Raw genomic sequence first — 19,599 nt, forward strand, 5'->3', positions numbered from 1 at the left:
TGTCTTCGTTAAGTGATCATAGTCACAGGAAATTAAATTTCACTGCTGTTACTGTTTATGTTTCTGTTGCACATTATAACTGAAGAAATTGAATCAAGACCTTGTAGGGAAGAGTTGTGTTGTAAAATCATTGTTGGTTCTCTCCTCCACAGAAAGTTCTTTTTTCTCTGGGAGGCTCCTTCCTCTACTACGCCGATCGCTTCAAGATCTACAGCGCTTTCTGTGCCAGCCACACTAAAGTCCCCAAGGTCCTTGTAAAAGGTATATCCTGCATTCCTTCTCCACTCTTTGATACATCACAGAACTCCTCCATTTTCTCTGAAGGGACACTAACATCATATGTGAAAGATCATCCTGCACACTTGCTTTTCTTGTTTTTTCTCCTGAAGCTCTCTCCTGGCTAATGTGTTCCTGGCATATTTATTCTCTGCAGCAGGGTGTATGTCCTAGTTCCCAGGGCAGTAATTTGGTGATGGCATTGGTGGAATGTCTTTCTTTTCGCTGTGTTCAATGGAACAGAAGTAGGCCAATATTTCTGGAGAGTGCAGAGAAAGCTCAGCACAAACTCAGTATTGCCCAGGGGAAGCACAACGGTAGCTAGACTATATTCTCAGAGAAACCAGCTATTGAAATAGGAATCCCGACTTGCTAGCAATTTAAGCTCTTTAAATCAGTTCAGGCTTCTGTTGTAATCCCAGAAACTCTGGATCAACTGAAATGTCCATTTTCATTGATTCATAAGCTTTTGTAAGGGTGTTCACGGTTCTTTTGTTTCTTGGATCGAGTGCCTCCCTTACCACAGTCTGTGTGCCTGTTTTGTTCCAGCGAAGACAGACCCAGACTTCAAAGCCTTTTTGGACGTGCGGAACCCCAAACGGCAGCACTCGTCCACCCTGGAGTCGTACCTGATCAAACCCATCCAGAGAGTGCTGAAGTACCCCCTGTTACTGAGAGAGCTGCACTCACTGACCGACCCGGACAGCGAAGAGCACTACCACCTGGATGGTGAGGCGTTGTGTGCACGTGCATACCTGTACGAGTGCTGATCTGGTCGTGTGAATGCATGCACATGGGTGCATGTGTTAATGTCTATGTGTGTACCTGTTTTTATGTGGCTGTGCATACCTGTGCTTGTGTGTGTGTCCGAATGCATACAGTCCATCAGCCATGGAGAAAACAGTCACTGGATCATCATTTTAATTAATTTCCTTTCCCACAACTCAATGCAGTTGCCATGAAGGCCATGAACAAAGTCGCCAGCCACATTAACGAGATGCAGAAGATCCACGAGGAGTACGGCGCAGTGTTTGACCAGCTCATCGCAGAGCAAACAGGTGACAAGAAAGAGGTAAGACGGCTGTAGCCAAGCCTCCGAGTGCCGCTTTAATGCAGGAGCAATCTTGATGAGTCAGGTCTGATTTACTCGCCTCTGCCCACACCTCTGTCTCTTTATGCCTCAGTGAAAAGGCTCAAGGCAGAAAAGGGATAATCGCCACCGAACTGGTCTGATCCCATCCCATATGAGGGTTTTCCTCACACAGCTGGGCTGTAACGGCTTAGCTCCCAGTTAATTTCATGGTAGTTTAAAGTTACAGTGTTTTCTTCAACAGCATTGAACATTTGCCATAAATACGAGTCTTTCTGAAACAGTGTTTTAGTGGCTGTTTCTACAGCACTGGGTTGGGTGAAAATGAGTCATATTTAGCTACTCGACAGAAACATCACCCAGAGCTGGTCCATGTCTTGCTGTGTATAGTCCCTGACTCACAAGTAAATATTGTGCATATATGCCTGTCTCAGTGTGTTTTTTGTGTAGGTGTGTACACGTTGTGTGTGTGTGCATCTGCATGCGTGATTGTGTGTGCTGCAAATTTGCTCGTGGCTAAATGTAAGCTGTGTATTGTGTGTTTGTGGGATGGTAGCAAAGTCACTGACTTTCTGTGATCTGCAGTTGGTGTGAGTGATACTGTGAGAGTGCTGCAAGCTATGTGCATATGCGTATCTGTGTACAGCAGTATGGGTGTGTGTTGCAGTATGTGTGTATCTGTATATGTCTATGTTGCAGTATGTGTGTATCTATGTGTGTCTGCTGCAATACGTGTATATCTGTGTCTGCGTGCTGCATTATGTGTGTGTGTGTGTGTGTGTGTGTGTGTGTGTGTGTGTGTGTGTGAGTGTGTGTGTGTGTGTGTGCCAGGTGCAGGATATGTGTATCTAAGTGTGTTTATATGTATGTATGTCTGTGTGGGTTTGTATGTGTGTACTGCAGTCTGTCTAGGTGTGTGTGGACTGACTCTGGTGCTTGTGTGTCACAGGTAGCTGACCTGTCCATGGGTGATCTGCTGCTGCACACCAGTGTTGCCTGGATGAACCCACCCACCTCCCTGGGGAAGGGAAAAAAAGACCCAGAGCTGGCTGCCTTTGGTGCGTCTCCTCACAAACAATCCAGGACCCCATTCCCTCGGTCACTCTCTTCCTTTACTTAGTCTCTAATTATTTATGGCCTCCTTTCTAGTGGTCGGTGAAAGTCTCTGTAAAAGGCCAGTTCTGCCACCCAGCACAATGTCACCAGAAACTGCCCTATCAAATGGCTTTTAAGGCATGAATATTACATTTATTTCATCACAGGCTTTTTGGAGACGAGGAACTCCTAAAAGAAACCTCGCAACCTGTACATTAATGATCATTTATTGCAGTGTGTTTTGTAGTAAAAGTATAGCAAGATTGAAGAAGTTTCTGGGTCATTTCTTCCCTGTCTTAAGTGAACATTTCTTCAAGTAATGACTTTAAAAGCATAAAAGGACATTTTGCTTGAAGCTTTATTGGTTGAATGGTTAAGGGAATAATCATGTAATGGCATGATTTTGTGTCTTTTAACTTAATGTGTTTTTTCCCTTTCAGTCTTCAAAACAGCTGTTGTGTTTGTCTACAAAGACTGCTCCAAGCAAAAGAAGAAAATAGTGAGTGCTTTTTCTTTTCATTCCATCATTAAGCATTAATGAATAACTGAACAGTAACTTTTCACAGCATAACAACATCACGTAACATAACTAACCATTTAATTCTGATACATGACATTTTGTTCATGTATTATTTTTTAAACCACCCTCGTTTTCAGTCATTCAGTGTACATAGTGCTTGATATGAGAATGGCATTCATCAAATGTCAAAAGGAGTTAAACGTGTGATTGATCAAAATGCACTGTAGCCTGGCCTTCCTCACTCTGAACACAAGTGTCTGCCCTGGCAGTGTGCACTCTGGGCTTTGGGTACTTCCTGCCCTTGACAACAGATCTAAGATTAGCTTGCCCATACCCAATCCTAACCTGAACCATTTAATCTAAAATGTTGATTCTGATCCAGTTGCTAAAGGCTAAAAGTGCCTACACCATACTCATTTTTAACTCCATTGTCTGCTCTGTCAGCGTGTACTCTGGCCTGCCTCACTTTGAACCTCAGTGTCTGCTCTATCAGCGCTGACTCTTGCCTTCCTCATTATGAACCTTGTGTCTGCTCTGTCAGCGTTTACTCTGGACTTCCTCATTATGAACCTCGTTTCTGCTCTGTTAGCATTCACTCTGGCCTTCCTCATCGTGAACCTCGTGTCTGCTGCCTTTGTTTTACAGGGAGGATCACACCGAGCCTCCATGTCTGACGAAAGAGTCCCCTTCCGGTTCCGTCACATGATCTCCACAGATGCCCTGCAAGTCCGTACCCTAGCAAGTGCAGGTAAACCTTCATTCTATCTATCTTCACTCTATACATCTCTCCTTCTCTTCGTCCATGCTTTTTCCCTCTGTCGCAAATCACTCTTTCTCCATTCCTCTCTCTCTCCTCTCATTTTGTTTTCCCATTCATGATGGTTGTTGCTCTGTCTCCCACTGGAGGAGTGAGCATTTGAGGATACTTGGCTTGCATGGATGGGACATTCCTGAGAGGTCAGAGAGACAGTGCTGATTCTCTCCTCAGAGGAGCTGGGAGGCCTGGGTGGTGTGTGAAAGCTTCCCTCCCTGACTTAGACTTAACGTGAGGGGTCATTACCAGCAATGTCCTGACCCTGTCCCTGGCCCTGTGAGGACTGAGACAGTGTGGAAGACTGTAACTCCACTCAACCATTCCTTTTACGGACAAAGGGTCTCATGGGGGATGGGTAACATACACATCTGCTCGGTCACCGTCACGCAGAACCTCCTCTATGATTGCTTTTACAAGCAAGAAGTCAAATAACTCAATTTCACCTCCTTTTAAAAAGCCCTTATCAAGTTTGAGGCTCGTGGGAAAGCATTTGAGGAAGAGAGCGATCTATTTTCTATGCACAACCCAGAGTAACCATTGAAATGCATACACTGCTTTTGTGCTGTTGAAGGGCAGCAGACATCAGGGAACAGCAGGTGGTGTGCTGGTTAGAAAGCTGGAATCTCGCGTGGGACACTATGATACACTCGATCAATACATTTCTGCTCTACTGTCATTGCAATGGGTGAATTGTGAATTTTTCTGGAAGTCATCTACAGTAAGCAGAAGTGAACAGATGACACATAATGTGCCATAATGTCGTGCCACTTGTGTTTGCTTCCTTTTCAGACGCGGAAGGCTCAGCTATGTGTGAGCTGGTTCACGTAAAGTCTGAGTCAGAGGGGCGGCCCGAGAGGACATTCCACCTGTGCTGCAGGTGACGCCTTGAGGGGGAGGAGGGGTGGGGGGGGGGGTGGGGGGTGAGCTGGGTGTGTTGTTCTTATCAAAGTGGAGACAGTTGTTGGATGCTGCTTTTCAAAATATGCTTCACTTGTTGTGACCTGGTTTATTAGGTCATGGGATGAATGTTTACCTTTCTACATTTTTTAGACTGCTGTCAAAAGAAAAGCAAGATTAAGATCCTTAAACCATTGAGCACATCCCAGGTTTTCAGTTAGCTGCTGATGAGACATTAGCTGACTTATCTGATTAAGCTACATTCCAATTTAAACATTTTCATGAAGATGAAGATTCAGGCATTTCGGCAATCTACCTTTCATTGGCTAATTGTGTTATGCTAAGAGAAAAACATTCGACTTTCAACTCTGTGTAATCATTGTTTGTTTGAAATCGGATCTCTCAATGCTACCGGAGCCTATTTCCTGTTCAAATGACTCTCGCTGTCCACCTGTCTAGTTCCCCAGAGAGTAAGAAGGACTTTCTGAAGACGGTGCACTCCATCCTCCGGGACAAGCAGCGCAGACAGCTGATGAAGACGGAGAGCCTGCCCCCAAATCAGCAGTATGTCCCATTCGGAGGAAAGCGCCTGTGTGCCCTGAAAGGATCCAGGCCCACCATGAACAGAGCAGGTACTGAGCTTTCTCTCTGCAGTGTCCTACCCATTCCCTGCCATTGCTGTACTTGTCATTACCTCTGTCAGCTCCCTGTAAATCTGATGACCAGGCTGAGGTAATGACTTTCTTGTTCAAGCTTGTGTTGATGGACAGAGCGGACTTGAGGCCAGCTTGTTCTGATTCCTGCCTCTTCTCCTGTCCTTCCGTCCAGTCTCTGCCCCCTCTCGCACCCTGGGCCGGAGGAAGCTGGTACGCAACCGCATTACCGTGGACACAGACATCGTGTTCGACGGCGCCCCAATCAGGGACGCACCCAGCCAGCCGGCTACGCCCCCGTCTCCGCCCCAGCCCCCACGGCAGCAGCCGGCCGGAGACACGGACCGCTGGGTGGAGGAGCAGTTTGACCTGGACCGCTACGAGGACCAGGAGAACGTCAAGGAGACAGACATTCTCAGCGACGATGATGAGTACTGCGAGTCGGTGCGCGGCCCATCGGCGGAGCCCAGCCTCGAGGCCCCAGTGCGAGCGCTGTCCCTGGAGAGAGAGGGGGGCAAGAAGCGGGCAGAGGAGGGGGGCGAGCGAGAGGCCCGGGGAGGCTCCCACGGCCTCAAACTGTCCCACCTGAGGAAGCAGTGCGCGGTGGAGGGCGCTGCTGACCGGGAGGTCATCTGGGTGCGTCGGGATGATTTCGGCAGCGCCCACAACAGTGACATCTTCTGAGACCTGTAGACGGCGAGAGCAGAAACACGGTGCCTCGTTCAGTAAGCTTTAAACGAGCTTCACGTGAAGACACATTGGAGCTGGCATCTTGTTTTCCAAGCCCCAGTCCCCACCCGTGACACATTAGCATCAAGCTTTTCTCTAATGCCAATGCATCTGAAAATATGAATTTACCTTACAAAGCAAAAGGGTTTGAATCAAATTTGGGTGACTTGAGCCCAAGCAATTTCCACGATTGCATTTTATCATTTGCATAAAAGCAATAAAGAACTCCCATCACCTCATCTGGTCTTGCATACATGTGCCGATGTCGATAATGAAGCTTGGCAAGAGGAAACTCTGTACAATCATGATATCTAATTAGCTTTTCGCGGGGCATGATTTGCACACAGACTTGGGCAGCTACATTTTCTGGACTGCGATTTATTTCCAAATTTATATTTTTGAACTTTGGAAAGGGGGTCCTTTTTCCTTCTGATGGTGAAGAGAAGTTGTATTATACTCAAGGGCTGTGTGTTATTTATTCTGTCCTGTAGAGGGCGCTCTGTGAAGACTGCTGTATAATCTCCTGCAAGGTTTAGCGTGTTTGTACTTCTGCAGACAGAAGAGCTACCAGAGCACAATACTCTATTGCTTTTATTTTACATTCCCTTGAAATGCAAAGACCTCCTGACATTAGTTTTCATTTTCGCTTTGTTGAATAGGAGGAAGAAATAGTTGCCATTGTCCAGCTTTTTAAAATTTCTATTTGTGTTCTGTTTACATAGCATACAACTTTCCAGTATTAACTAACCCTCTTCACATAAGAGAAGGGATTTTTAAAAATATTACCAATCCTGTTTTACTTGAATTTTCATAGTTTGTAAAATGTAACAAATTCCATTGACTGCAACCATATAAATACTGCAGAAGTTGTTTCTGTTGCTTTTCTTAAGATAGAATCTTTCATTCAGTTAATTTAGTAGTATCTAAAATTGTGTTTGGACTGTTCCAGCTGTGGACTTTACTGCTCTTAAATTCATCTGCTCTACAAACTTTGTGAAAAACTTTGTACAAACACAGACTGATCAGTGCACACTTTCATTCCAATGAAATGGCACTTACATCCTCTATCTCAGTTCTCAAATGGAAACAGTCCTGCATGCCTTTTTGGAATAAAGACTTAAGACATATCCACTACCCTTGGTGAGTTGGAAAACAATTTTTGTTCATTTTTCTAAAACTCTAAAACATGTTTATTAATGAAATATTAGACTCATCACAACAGACATAAATATATTTTTAAATAAAAGAAATCCCGGATTGTGAAGTGCAATCAAACATGGTGCGAAAGATGGCTATTGTGGTGGGGAGGGGTGAGGGGTCATTTATAAAGCTACCCGTTGTGCTACCGAGATCACATTTTTAAAGCTGTGTATGTACCTAGGACTGTGTATTAATATTATATTAAATAAATTTGTTTCTTAATGTGTGTTGACTGCTGTAATCATTTCACTGTTTTCTTTTAATTCAATTCAATTCAATTCAATTTCAATTCAATTTTAAAAATGTTTTGTGGTGCATTTCCTCATCACAAGCCCCTACTTTTTTTTGGCAGACATCGTTACTCAGTGTGACTGGCCCAGCACTAGCAGTTAGACAAAGATTTAAAAAAACTGACTCATGGTTTTCCCTAGTTCCAACATCATGAACATCACCGGGTCCACTGGATAGCTCCAGATCCTGTTGTTCACATGTAGCCTTCCACTCGCCCGATAAAGCGTCATTACCATGTGCCCACTTCAACTTCCTGGATAAGGCCCTTCTATGAATTGTTTTGCAGCTGTGGCGGCAAGCACAGGCCTCCTCTGGACTCATAATTGGTCTTTTCAGGTCTCTCAACAGTGTGGTTAGTTCTTCGAGGTGCTATTACATTCTGAGTGACCACTATGCTTACTGAGAAAATTACTATGAAGTACATAGCCAGTAAGTATTTCAGATTCTGACTTGTGTGCCATAACTAAAGGAAATGGTGAATTAGCATTCAGGTATAAATCTAGCTACCATTTCTACAAGTGATTGTCATCCCATTGTCATGCAATAACTGTTTGTGTCCTGCAGATGGAGGACAAGGATGACTTTTGAAAATGTAGCTTAATACAATGTTTATCTCTAACAACAGTTTCAACATACAAATACATAACGTTACTCATATGTATCAGTCACATCATTTTCATATGTCAGGGCATACAGGTCATTTTGCAAAGCAGTGCTATCAACACGATGGTAACTTACAACTTAATCTAGCTTTGCACACATGCTCTTATTTACTTATTTATGGAAGTGATTGTGTTTTAATGTAATTTTGCAGTTTTTCATTGGTGTATGTTTTTATGTTGTTTGTGAGCCCCTAACCCAAGACAATTTTCTATCATTACGTGATTGACAATGAAGTTTTTTGAATCTTGAATCTTGAATCTCCTATGTCTGAAAAATCAAATGAAATATGAAAATGAGAGATGATATTTAAAAAATTTTAAGGTCAAAAATACCCCAAACTCTGATTCTTTCAGCATCCCTAGATGCTTCACCTCTGTTTCAACAAATTCAAAATTTTCAAATGTATCCATGCAGCCAGCTTTGTAGTAACTCAAATTCAGTTTGAGGACATTGGCTGTATGTTTGTGTCTTTATGTGAGTGTGTGTTATGACAGACCAGTCCACGCCACCAGTCTCCAGCACCCTGGTACTGTTTTGCTGTAGCTCTGGTGTCTGTCCACTGACCTATATTAGATCTAATTCAGTGTGTCTCAAATCATGCACAACATCCACTGCAGAAATAAAAGGGTTGATGTCACATTTTAAGATGGTCTGTCATTGCAAAAGTTATACGTTATGATGGTTTCTATCTGTATGCTCTATTACTACATGCAAATATTGTAAAGTATAAGATCCATACCTCACTTGTTGAAGGGCAGCATGGAGTGGTGCAAATTTGGTGTCATGCACTTTCCACTGTTCAACCAGCAGGTTCTTCCACACTTCAAAATTTTAATTCCAATATTATAAAACTGCATAAGCCATATTGATCTCTGCAGACCATGCTGTGACTCTCGCTGTGTGCAGCAATCTCAGACAGAGTGTGAGACGTCGTCTAATGCCATGTTCAGTATACATATTAAATGAGATTTCTATCTAATTTAATCTATGCTTGATGGATACATAGCTGACGTGGAAAGTTCATGTGATTAATGGGCATTGTTTACGACAAAATATGACTTCATGAACACAGAAACAAAAATGTTAAACTAAATAACACAGTCTACTTATTATGTGGCACATTTTATAGTAATTCATAAAGCGTACAGTTTTTTGTAAATCTGCACAGAAGACTACTTCCCTCAATGTTAGGTTTAAGTACATGGGTGCCCCCTAGTGACAATTTGGGGTACATTGTGGGACAGAATCCCACATTTGGAAGATACGGCTAAATGAATGCTTACCTTTGCCTTTTAAGGTATACAGTTAATTGATATGTCTGTCCCTAATTGCATTTATTTAGTACTGTTTCAGTGCTACTGGGGAAATGGGAACTATTAACCCTTAACATGGGGACCATTTCTGTCCTTCCACTGAATGTGTACGTCTATAAATGCTGTAGCTCTACATGTTATGCTGTAGCAGTAACAATGGTGGTGCAGTGATTTGTTGTTGTTTTCTGGTACTTCTACAGAAATTGTGTGTTTCCTACTGACAACATGTATATGACAAAATTCACACTGTACAGTAATATAGACTACTGTATACAGTATTTGCAACAGTCAACATCCACCTGAATTACACAATCATCACAAAACATTATTAGGATAAGTATAAAAAAGTGCTTTCTCATTAAAACTTACTGAATCAATGGTTGAGCATGCACTAGTACAGGTTTAGCAGCATTCCAGCTAAAAATGAAATGCTGAAACAAACCCTTGGTTTCATTCAGTCACATTCAGTCAAACCCTTGGTTTCATTCAGTCACACCTCACACTGTCACAATTTCTGAATCAGGAAGTAGCATGGAGTGTCAGTAATTACTTCTGTCACAGGTGGAAAAAGTGGAAAAGTTCCATTGTGAAACATGTACCTTATAAAACAAAAGCCCAATACAGCCTTTGCCTGTGATGACATCACGAAAACACATGTGATCTCAAAGCATTTATTGCCAGGCATAGAGCATGACGACCTGTGTCAGGACACGTCTTATCTGGACAAGTAAATTTAGAAGAAAAATTTGGGATCAAGTAACACATAATAATTCAGGAAATAAAGGTTTGCTTTGGAACAGTGTTTGGCCAAAGTGGCCAAAATTGTGTAATGTAATTTGGCTTCATTTTGATGGCCTTAATTTCAATGCTAGACCTGCTCTTCCAAACCTTCCAATCTTTATATGTTGAAAGCATTGCTTGTGTTGATTCTATACACCATTTCAGTTAGTCACCTGTTACTTGAGGGATGGTCTTTTTATCATTGTGTTGTTTGACTGAAATGTGACAGAACTGCTAAAAATACTGTAGCTTGTATGGTAGCCCACTGCCAGGCCTTATTTCAGAAAACCCACAGCTTCCCCTTCTAATGACAATGACTTTGAGACAAAAATGATCTATAACATTATACTACCATTATTTTGACTTTCACACAACAGACTTTTTTCCACTGCAATTTATTTGACAAATTCACCAATAGTAGGTTAGACTATATTTTCAATGGTGTGTGTTTCAATATAGTGTGTTATAGTAAATACTTATCATATCCTTATGCATCATCCCAACTAAAATGGTTCCTCTTAAATGCAGAACACCATGGAAAAATGAAATGGTTTGTGAGCTGAAATGCAATTGTTGCAAAACAGAACGTGGATGGAGAGCTACAAATTTGCAAGCGCATTTTGAGATTTTTAAAGGTCATCTTATGAGCTATAACAAAGCCATCTGGTTGGCCAGAGGAAGCTGCCTTTCCCAAGTTATTGAAAGTAACAAAACGATTCGAGGGTTCTTTTCTCACCTATAGATAGTCTAATAAATCCACCTACATCTTCCTCTGTTAGTGACCTTCCATTCTCTAGTTGCATTTCTTGCACCTTTTATGGAGAAAATTGAGGTCAAGTATAGAATCTACTGTTAGTGATGTCACATCAACATCTACTCCTTGTGAATCAGTGTTGAGTACCTTTATGTAATTAATGCAGAGGATCTGCTTAAAACAGTTTATCAGATGAAATCCGCTAGCTGCCCATTAGATCCTTTACCAACCAAAATTTTTAAGCAAGTTTTTAGCAGCCTGTCTACTGTTTTCTTAGCAATTACACAGTTCACTCTCCACAGAGATTTTTCCAGCCAACTTGAAAACAGCTATTGTTAAACCTATACTCAAAAAGGCTAATCTTGACAATGCTGTTCTAAGCCATTATAGACCCATTTCAAACCTCCTTTTTCTTAGCAAAGTACTTGAAAAGATTGTTTTGAAACAACTCAGCCAATTTCTAAATGACAATAACATTCTTGAGAAGTTCCAGTGAGGATTTCGGTCTCATCATAGTACAGAGACCCCTCTAATTAAAGTGGTTAATGACTTGCAGCTTAATGCAGATGCTGGCTGTCTTAACATTTTGATTCTCTTAGACTTCAGTGCTGCTTTTGATACAGTGGACCAAAAAAAATCTCAATTAATTGGCTCTAAAAAAAAGTTGGGCTATCCGGAACGGTACTAAAATGGCTTGACTCTTATCTCACCCATAGAAAAATGTTTGTTGCTCTTGGTGAGTCTGAGTCAAGAAAAGTCAGTATTAATTGTGGTGTTCCACGAGGATCGATTCTTGGTCCTTTGCTGTTCTCGCTCTACATGCTCCCACTTGGTGATATTATTCGTAGTAATGGTGTGTCTTTCCATAGTTATGCTGATGATACACAGCTGTACATTAGCATTAAGCCTGGGGAAAACTCCTCAGTTGCGGTTCTAACTAAGTGCATGGCTGATATAAAAAACTGGATGTCGGAAAACTTCCTTCGGCTAAATCAAAACAAAACTGAGGCTCTTCTGGTAGGTCCAAAGAGGCGAAGAGAATTGTTTTGCATGGATCAAATTTCCGAAATGCTCAACTTTACGTCTGAAGTTAGGAATCTTGGGGTAATCCTAGACTCTGAGTTAAGTTTGAAATTACATGTGAAATCTCTTACCAAAATCTCATTTTATCATCTTAGAAATATGGCAAAGATAAGATCATTTTTATCATTACCAATTGCAGCGAAAATAATGCATGCTTTCAGCTCAACTACACTGGACTACTGCATTTCCTTGTTTACTGGCTTCCCCAGCTATGCTATTGCAAAACTGCAGGTCATTCAAAATGCAACAGCCAGGGTTCTGACAAGGACTAAAAAATATGGTCACATTATCCAGGTACTGAAATCCCTGCACTGGCTTCCAGGTTCTTTTAGAATAAATTAAAAAAATATATTTTTGGTTTTTAAGGCAAAACATGGGATGGCACCTGAATATATTCAAGACATGCTCATACTGTACGAACCAGAGAGAGTACTGTGATCATCCTCTGCTGGCCTACTCTGTGTCCCAAAAGGTTTTAAAACTAGAGGCCAGGCTGCTTTTAATTTTTATGTCCCAAAACTGTGGAACAACACTCTCCCACAGAATATCAGAGACTCTCCCTCAGTTTCAGCTTTTAAATCACGACTTAAAACATACTTTTTTGAGGCCTTTTATTGTATTATTTTATTATTATTATTATTTATTGTTTTTATTGTTTTATTGTATTCCTGGGACGTGAGGGAGTGGAGAGGAGTTTTATAAGAATTTATGTACTGTGTATCCCTGTCTTATGTTGTGTTATCATTTTATTTAGTTTTTTCTTTCTGAAAGCACTTTGCGTTACAGACATGTATGAAAGGTGCCACATCAATAGACAAATAAATAATAAAAAAATCCATATTCACCTACGATTACGCAACAGACTGACTGCTCTTTCGGTTCTTGGAATTTACACAACAGAAAAGGAAATGGCTGCCATGAACGGCTGCCATTGTAAAGGAAAATATAAAGATTCTGTTATGTAACTAAAATGCCATGCTGATCTAATACCCTAAAATGGCCATATATTTCCTCTTTTGGTTTTCCTCTTTTTGATCTTAGATCACTGCAGGACTCTACCCTCTGTTTTCAAATACCAGATAACTGTAAATAATTAATTTCACATATAACTAATCCTCTAATTAATACTTCAACATTGAAGCTAAAAAATGTTGAATCATGAGCACTTCCAGGACATATGTAATGGGAAGCATTACACCAGAGGCAGACAATCCTGGCCCTTGGGTCCCAAATCTTTGTTTCTAATTTTTCTAAGTTTCTAATTTTTGTTCCATCAAGTCCATTACATATTTGGGTCAATTATTATGCCAAAATAATACAGGTTACACATACATTTGTTGAAGTGCCTTGCAATCACACACACATGCACGCAGATTAACATAAGCATAATAATCAATCCAACCATGTAATTAAAATATTGGATGGAGGGAAAGTCTTTCATCCTTAGGAACCAGGATTGCCTATCCCTGTATTACACAAACATATTGAATATTTATTTTTGTATGAAATCTTGAACCTCTCTGCAAGCCACTACCTCACATATCAAAAAAAAAAAAAACAGAAAACTGTAGTGTATAGCTAAGAGGCGTTGGCTCATATGGGGCAAACTGCTTTGCAAATTACACACAGCTGAAATCTCTTATGAAGAACACATTGCAGAACTGCATTACATTTGTTTTGCTTACTGCAATAACTGGTCCATTTCAGTAGCTTCTGTTATCTACACTCCTGTTTTCCACGTGGTCCCCACATGTTTGTATGTCAGTGGTTGGACAGCCTGTATGTCATGTTGTTTCATGGGCAACACGTACTACGCAGAGCACAGCGTCGGTTACCCTGCCTTATTAATTCTCACTAATGCTGATGTATCAGAAACCACTGAATGCACTAATTTAAAATTTAAAACTTCTAATCTAAATAAATAAATAAAAAATTCTAATACTCCCCAAACTTAGAACTGCAGATATTGTACTACGCGTGGCAGTTTTTTCCGGCAGATGGCGATAGAGAACACACGTTGGGTTGAGTATGTGGTTTACCTGCCTACTACCTGCCCAGCGCTTATAACGATGACCTCATTGACAAGATTGCTTGTCGACCTGTCCTCAGTTGGCCGTTGTCTCTTTATGTTGACCTGGGCGATTAATGAATAATTTCTAATTCATATCCCTTTTATAATAGCGCTCTTTCATTTTAATTTCTTCAGTTCATTGACGGCTTACGTGAACAGCACTGTTAATTACCCAAATGAGAGCTGCACCCCATAGACCAACCTCATTTTTCGCTGTCATGGACTGAGAATCTAATCAGGGTAATGACTACTTTGACTACAGTTTCACACACCTACCTGTAAATGGTGTCTCAGAAATTAACCTCACGTCAGAACCTGTCTGCCAGATATGCATCTCCCAAATAACGTGCATCAAATTAAAGTCCTCTTTTTAACATATTTGCTCCTATTTGAAAACCCTGCATCAAATGTGGATGCTTACAATCACCAAAACAGTTTAGTGATTTATGTAAATAAAAAATTATCATTAATTGTGGACATATTCCAACATACCTACATATAGTCACTCTGACATACACATATAGCCATATCTACATTTAGTGTCAACCTGAAATGATGAAATGATTAACGGACAAATTTAGCCTAATGATTTTTTTCACTTACTACAGTGGGCGTCTTTCAAAAACACCTTGAGGATAAATTTTACGGTGAGATAAAGTATTCGTTCCCAACGTAAGATACACTAAAAGAATCGGTTTCAACAGTAGTATTTTTACCACTCCGTAGCTGATGTGTAGCTACATGAGGTATTTAATCTTGCGAGAGCTTCACCGGCTGTTACGGGGATTACATTTGTATTTTCATCAGTACGTGAGCAAAGATTTAATCATATCTCGGTGTACCAGCTCAAAGAAGACGTCGAGGGCGAATTTTTTTTGCCAGATCTGAAGTTAATCCTCAGATCGTATCTGGAGTGTGGGGAAGGAGAAAGTGTGCGGGTGATCTCCGTTCAGTGTGCGCGCACAGCAGCACGCTCTCAGTCCCTTCATACGATTCTCCTCTTACTCACTGAGACGAATAAGTGAAGAGATGCATTCATTGGAAGAACGTTTTGAATAGGAAAGTGTGGCACTGTGTGGAGTGATGGGTTAGCGCGGATAAACAAGGCTCGGTCTGAGCTGGCAAGCAACAATTGCGAGAGATTTTTTCCCCCTTCATCAGTACGATGGAAGTTGGATGCCAGTTTAGTTGTGGTGCGGATATAAGAGCTGGCAAATGTTTGGCGTGAATTAAAGAAAATGGAGATCGATGTTAAGTTTGACTCCAAAATAATGGAGAAGAGAAACAGACTGTTGTTGTGGCTGCTCTACTTCATGGCAGAGTTTTGTCTGAGTTCGCAGCAAGTCCTTAGAATTGGTAAGTTGCACAAAGTGTCAATATTTTAAAATCTTTTAATCTTGACATTTGCTTTACCAATTTCCACTAAGCACCCATGCATGCAAATTGTTCCGCTACACACCGCTGGTAATATAGTACATCCCTGTACGTGAGATTCTAGACTTAGTAATATGCAATTTCATAAGAGTTAGCCTAGTAGCTATGAGGAATGGTTATTCTCGGATAGCTTTTTGAAATTCCTCCTGGTTTAGCTGTTATTATTATTATTATTATTATTATTATTATTGTTATTATTATTCAATAATCACTTGTGCTTTGTCGAATCAAGTTGATATACAAATTTGTTATTATCGCTGAAGTGGTTGCAGTGACGACCTGAATTAGTGAATTTCGAATACAACTTTTTATCGATATTTTGACATAAGTTTGCTATTTTGATGCATTGCTGTTCCTTTTATTTTAAATGACACTAATTGTGAGATGGATTTAGGTCGTTTGAATCGATTAGATCGCCACTTTGAATCTAAACATCAATCCTGCTGTCTGGATTTATATAATGTTTGGTTAACCCGCGGCGTGTCCCTTAGAACACAAAAAAGCACGCTTCGAATGTCAGTTTCAAAATAAAGGGTCCTATCTGAGAATTGCAGGGGCGATTCTAGGATCAGACCTTTAGGGGGGCTTAGCCCCTAATGAAAATGTGACATGCATACAGTGTCTTGCAAAAGCGTTCAGCCCCCCTGCTAAATCACAAATTTCACTGGATAAGAATTAATACATTAATATTTTTCTATATATGATATTTTAATTTACAACAATAATACTTTTAATGAATTACTAGTAAGTAACATGAGTTTTTTTAGGGGTCTTGTATTTCAGGAAGTGCTTTGGCCCATGCTTCACTTTTAAGCAATTGAGGTATAAATCAATGCAAATCATGGCCCCCCAGTCTGTGTGACTAGCCACCTCTTTAATGGTCCTGGTACAAAACTTTAAAACATAGGCTTAATCACTATTAACAACTTTCTGGGTCAGTATTAGAATCAGTACAATCTCAAACTGAACTATGAAACTATGAAGTAATTTTAATATTTTCTGGGGTGAGTAAACACAACTGTCAAAAGTATTGGGTTGATATCTAACCTCCTTAGCAGTTTGTTCACAGAGCAGAGTAACTTGTGCAATTATAACGCCTCTTCCATCTCTCAGTGGGAATGTCCTCATCTGTCACTAATGCTGTTAATCTTTAAAATGTCTCTCACTTTTTGAGACCTCCTAATCTAGTCTTGTTCCCAAGAAACTGTCTCTTGCTCCTAAGCTACTCCATATGGTGTGGCATTCAATTAAGTTTCTATCTTTGTGGTGAGGTCATGTCCATCTACTGATTATAACTGGTGTCTGTTTCATCTGTTCTTCTTGGTAATAATGGTATGTCTTCTCCCTCAAACAGTTTTTAACAACCCAACCTAATCTTCTTTTCGCAGAAGGGCTTGATTTTACTTTCCGCTCCTATGACTGTATTTAAGCAGACAAGCAGCATAGGCTCTAGCATTGTCTAACTGTATATAGTTATGGCTCTGGGTGTTTTAAGTCTGTTACTTTGTTTTTGTCTCTAACCCAGGGAGGCAGACAGTTCAAGTTAACATGTAATATTCTCATGGCCTTTCTGTAACTTCATAGCAACCGTATCCATGAACTAGAGTATCAGGTAGCAGAACAGCATTGTGGGAGCATTATGCATTAGATGGGAAGTTTTTCCAAAGGATTTGCCTTGTGGAACACTGTTGATGGTTGAATTATCTCTGATTCATTGTAAGGATTTTTCTTGTTAATGGAACACACTTTTCATCTCTATCATTAGACTTTGCTCATCTGAATTTGGAAAGTGTTTTTGAAAGGCTGGGTTTCTTTCTTTTGCTCCTTTTCTTTTGAAAACCTTCCAACAAACAGAAGTGCATCTGCGGTCTTGACTGATAAGTACGCATGCCAAACTGATAGTTGACTTTGTGAAAATTGTTGGACTGTTGGAGTGATTGGAAGCCTCAGGTGGTAACTGCAGATGAAATGTTTATACTTTAATACTTGTACTTAAAAATAATGGCATCAGTGTAACATGCTGCAAATTTATATGTCCATAGTTCTGGGTTCATAAAATTACACGGTTGACCATCCCTTTCTTGAATCCCTGGACAGGCCCATAACAAGGAAAACCTGTGTCACAAACTGTATTCAGTCCCAGGCAGTAACCTTATGACAATACTGTGGAGACATTGTGTCAACAAAACATTGCTACAATATTACAGTTAGCAGAGTTCCAGTTACACTAGCCTGGAGGTTTGCATGTACCCACGGGCAGGTGTCCACATGTGAGTGACGGGTTAGGGTTGGGCTGGGGGCAGGAGGCTGTGGTGGTGTTGAATAAGGGTGAAAGTAGCATGAGGGTGCCTTTGTGGTGTGGGAAGACAAGTGTCCCATTGTGTGTTTGTAGGCTGCGGTCCATCACACATGCCAATGCGCAGAGAGATTCGCAGGCTCGCAGGATTCACATCAGTGCGAACAGAGTGTCCTCTTCTTTCTGATTTGGAGCCAGAGTATACACAAATGATATCATTGTTTACATGTACATGAGAATAGTAAAGATGATAATTTCACCTGAAGCACCTTTTAGAGGGAAAAGGGGTCAGTTATAATTCCTTGACTCTGTGTCCTTGTTCTGTGCTTTGTGTTATGAAGTTGTTTGGGATTAGCCTATAATTACACACAGTGAAATCTGACTCAATAAAAAGCCTCTATCATCATGAAGGTGAAGCTAAGAAGAAGCACACTGGCATGGCACTAGGTTTGGATTATGTTCACCAATTTCTAAGTGAGAGGTTTGCCAAACCAGCTCTGAAAGGGAAAGAGGGAAGAGTGGTGAGATTGTATTTGCCCATCTTGCTGATTAGATGCTGAGTTCTGTCTCTCTGTGACCATTAAAGGTCACCCTTCATTCTTCACAAAGAGCAGTGGTGGTACCTTGGTGACATTCAAATGACGCATACATGTTTTAACTAGTTAGTCAGCCCCCAGTCTAATTAGTAATTGATCATTAATCATTGCCTCTCCATGAGTTGTTTGTTACTCAGGTGGGTGCTACAGCTGTGAGTGAGTTTTGGTTTGGTCCATTCCCTTCTTTCTAAGGGCTTTCAAATCTGCATACAGAAATGCTCTATGAATTGCATGCATCCCAGTAACCAAACGGGGAAGCTTTTCTTCGCTCATGTGTAAAGAGAGCTGGTAATGAGTGCAAAAGTCCCAGTAGAGCTGCTTTCATGGCTGTTCTCCCAATTCAGGCTAATCCCTTCAGTTCCTGTTCATAAACGCTCGGGTATTAAAGATTCCAGACAGTCCTGAATTTAGTGGAGATCTAGAGATCATCTGCTGGTTAATGGCTTATTGATTCTGAGCATCCAGCCACTTGTCGCCTTTACGAATAGAAACCCACGGGAGTCGCGTAGTTCACCGTGTTATTTAGTGGTGATCCCCACGATAGACAGCAGACGCTTGTCACTGTGTCAGCCTGCAACAGCGCCATGCTCTGTGACTTAAGAAGAACCAGTCAGATGTAATAACAATCAGATGGATGGGCCAGTAGAGATGTGTCACGGCTGATTGTGTTCAGCTTAAGTGAGAGCTGCACTGAAAGTCAGGCCTTGGGTGGTAGAAGGCAAGGATCACTAGAATGGGTAGGCTCATTTTGTGCCATCTAGGTTGCGCTGCAGAACTGTCAACGCTAGCCAGACCTGTTGGAACTGCAGTGTCAGGTAATGCAGCAAAGCTTAAATCTGTACTCAGCCTCATCTCGCTGTAACACAGTGTCAGTGCAGGTCCTGGTCTCAGTTACATTCTGCAAGACAGCTGGACCAGGACCTGTGATAAACAAAAGAAAGGCATGTCCATCCACCTCTTTAATGAACCCTACACCCCGCATTTCAGTGCAGAGAAAATAAATTCCTCATGGTTCCTGGATCAGTACTAGCCTTTTGCGAAGAG

The 19,599-nt window shown here is 41.1% G+C and overlaps 2 protein-coding genes across 7 annotated transcripts in view; both read left to right on the plus strand.

The window, feature by feature from the left end:
- Positions 1-6,226, plus strand: part of tiam1a (TIAM Rac1 associated GEF 1a) — a 47,379-nt gene extending 41,153 nt beyond the window's left edge. For all 4 annotated transcript variants that reach the window (XM_036524177.1, XM_036524179.1, XM_036524176.1 and 1 more), the window contains 9 exons: positions 153-261; positions 826-1,005; positions 1,230-1,348; positions 2,316-2,424; positions 2,902-2,960; positions 3,627-3,729; positions 4,585-4,672; positions 5,152-5,324; positions 5,521-6,226. In XM_036524177.1, the coding sequence (XP_036380070.1) occupies positions 153-261; positions 826-1,005; positions 1,230-1,348; positions 2,316-2,424; positions 2,902-2,960; positions 3,627-3,729; positions 4,585-4,672; positions 5,152-5,324; positions 5,521-6,029 (1,449 nt within the window). In that variant the 3' untranslated portion in view covers positions 6,030-6,226. The remainder of the gene's footprint in view (positions 1-152; positions 262-825; positions 1,006-1,229; positions 1,349-2,315; positions 2,425-2,901; positions 2,961-3,626; positions 3,730-4,584; positions 4,673-5,151; positions 5,325-5,520) is intronic.
- An 8,968-nt stretch (positions 6,227-15,194) lies between these two features.
- The window catches only part of grik1a (glutamate receptor, ionotropic, kainate 1a), a 41,274-nt gene continuing 36,869 nt past the window's right edge, over positions 15,195-19,599 (plus strand). For all 3 annotated transcript variants that reach the window (XM_036523358.1, XM_036523359.1, XM_036523360.1), the window contains exon 1: positions 15,195-15,585. In XM_036523358.1, the coding sequence (XP_036379251.1) occupies positions 15,468-15,585 (118 nt within the window). In that variant the 5' untranslated portion in view covers positions 15,195-15,467. The remainder of the gene's footprint in view (positions 15,586-19,599) is intronic.

The sequence above is a fragment of the Megalops cyprinoides genome, chromosome 3, assembly GCF_013368585.1.
Source record: "Megalops cyprinoides isolate fMegCyp1 chromosome 3, fMegCyp1.pri, whole genome shotgun sequence".
NCBI lineage: Eukaryota > Metazoa > Chordata > Actinopteri > Elopiformes > Megalopidae > Megalops > Megalops cyprinoides.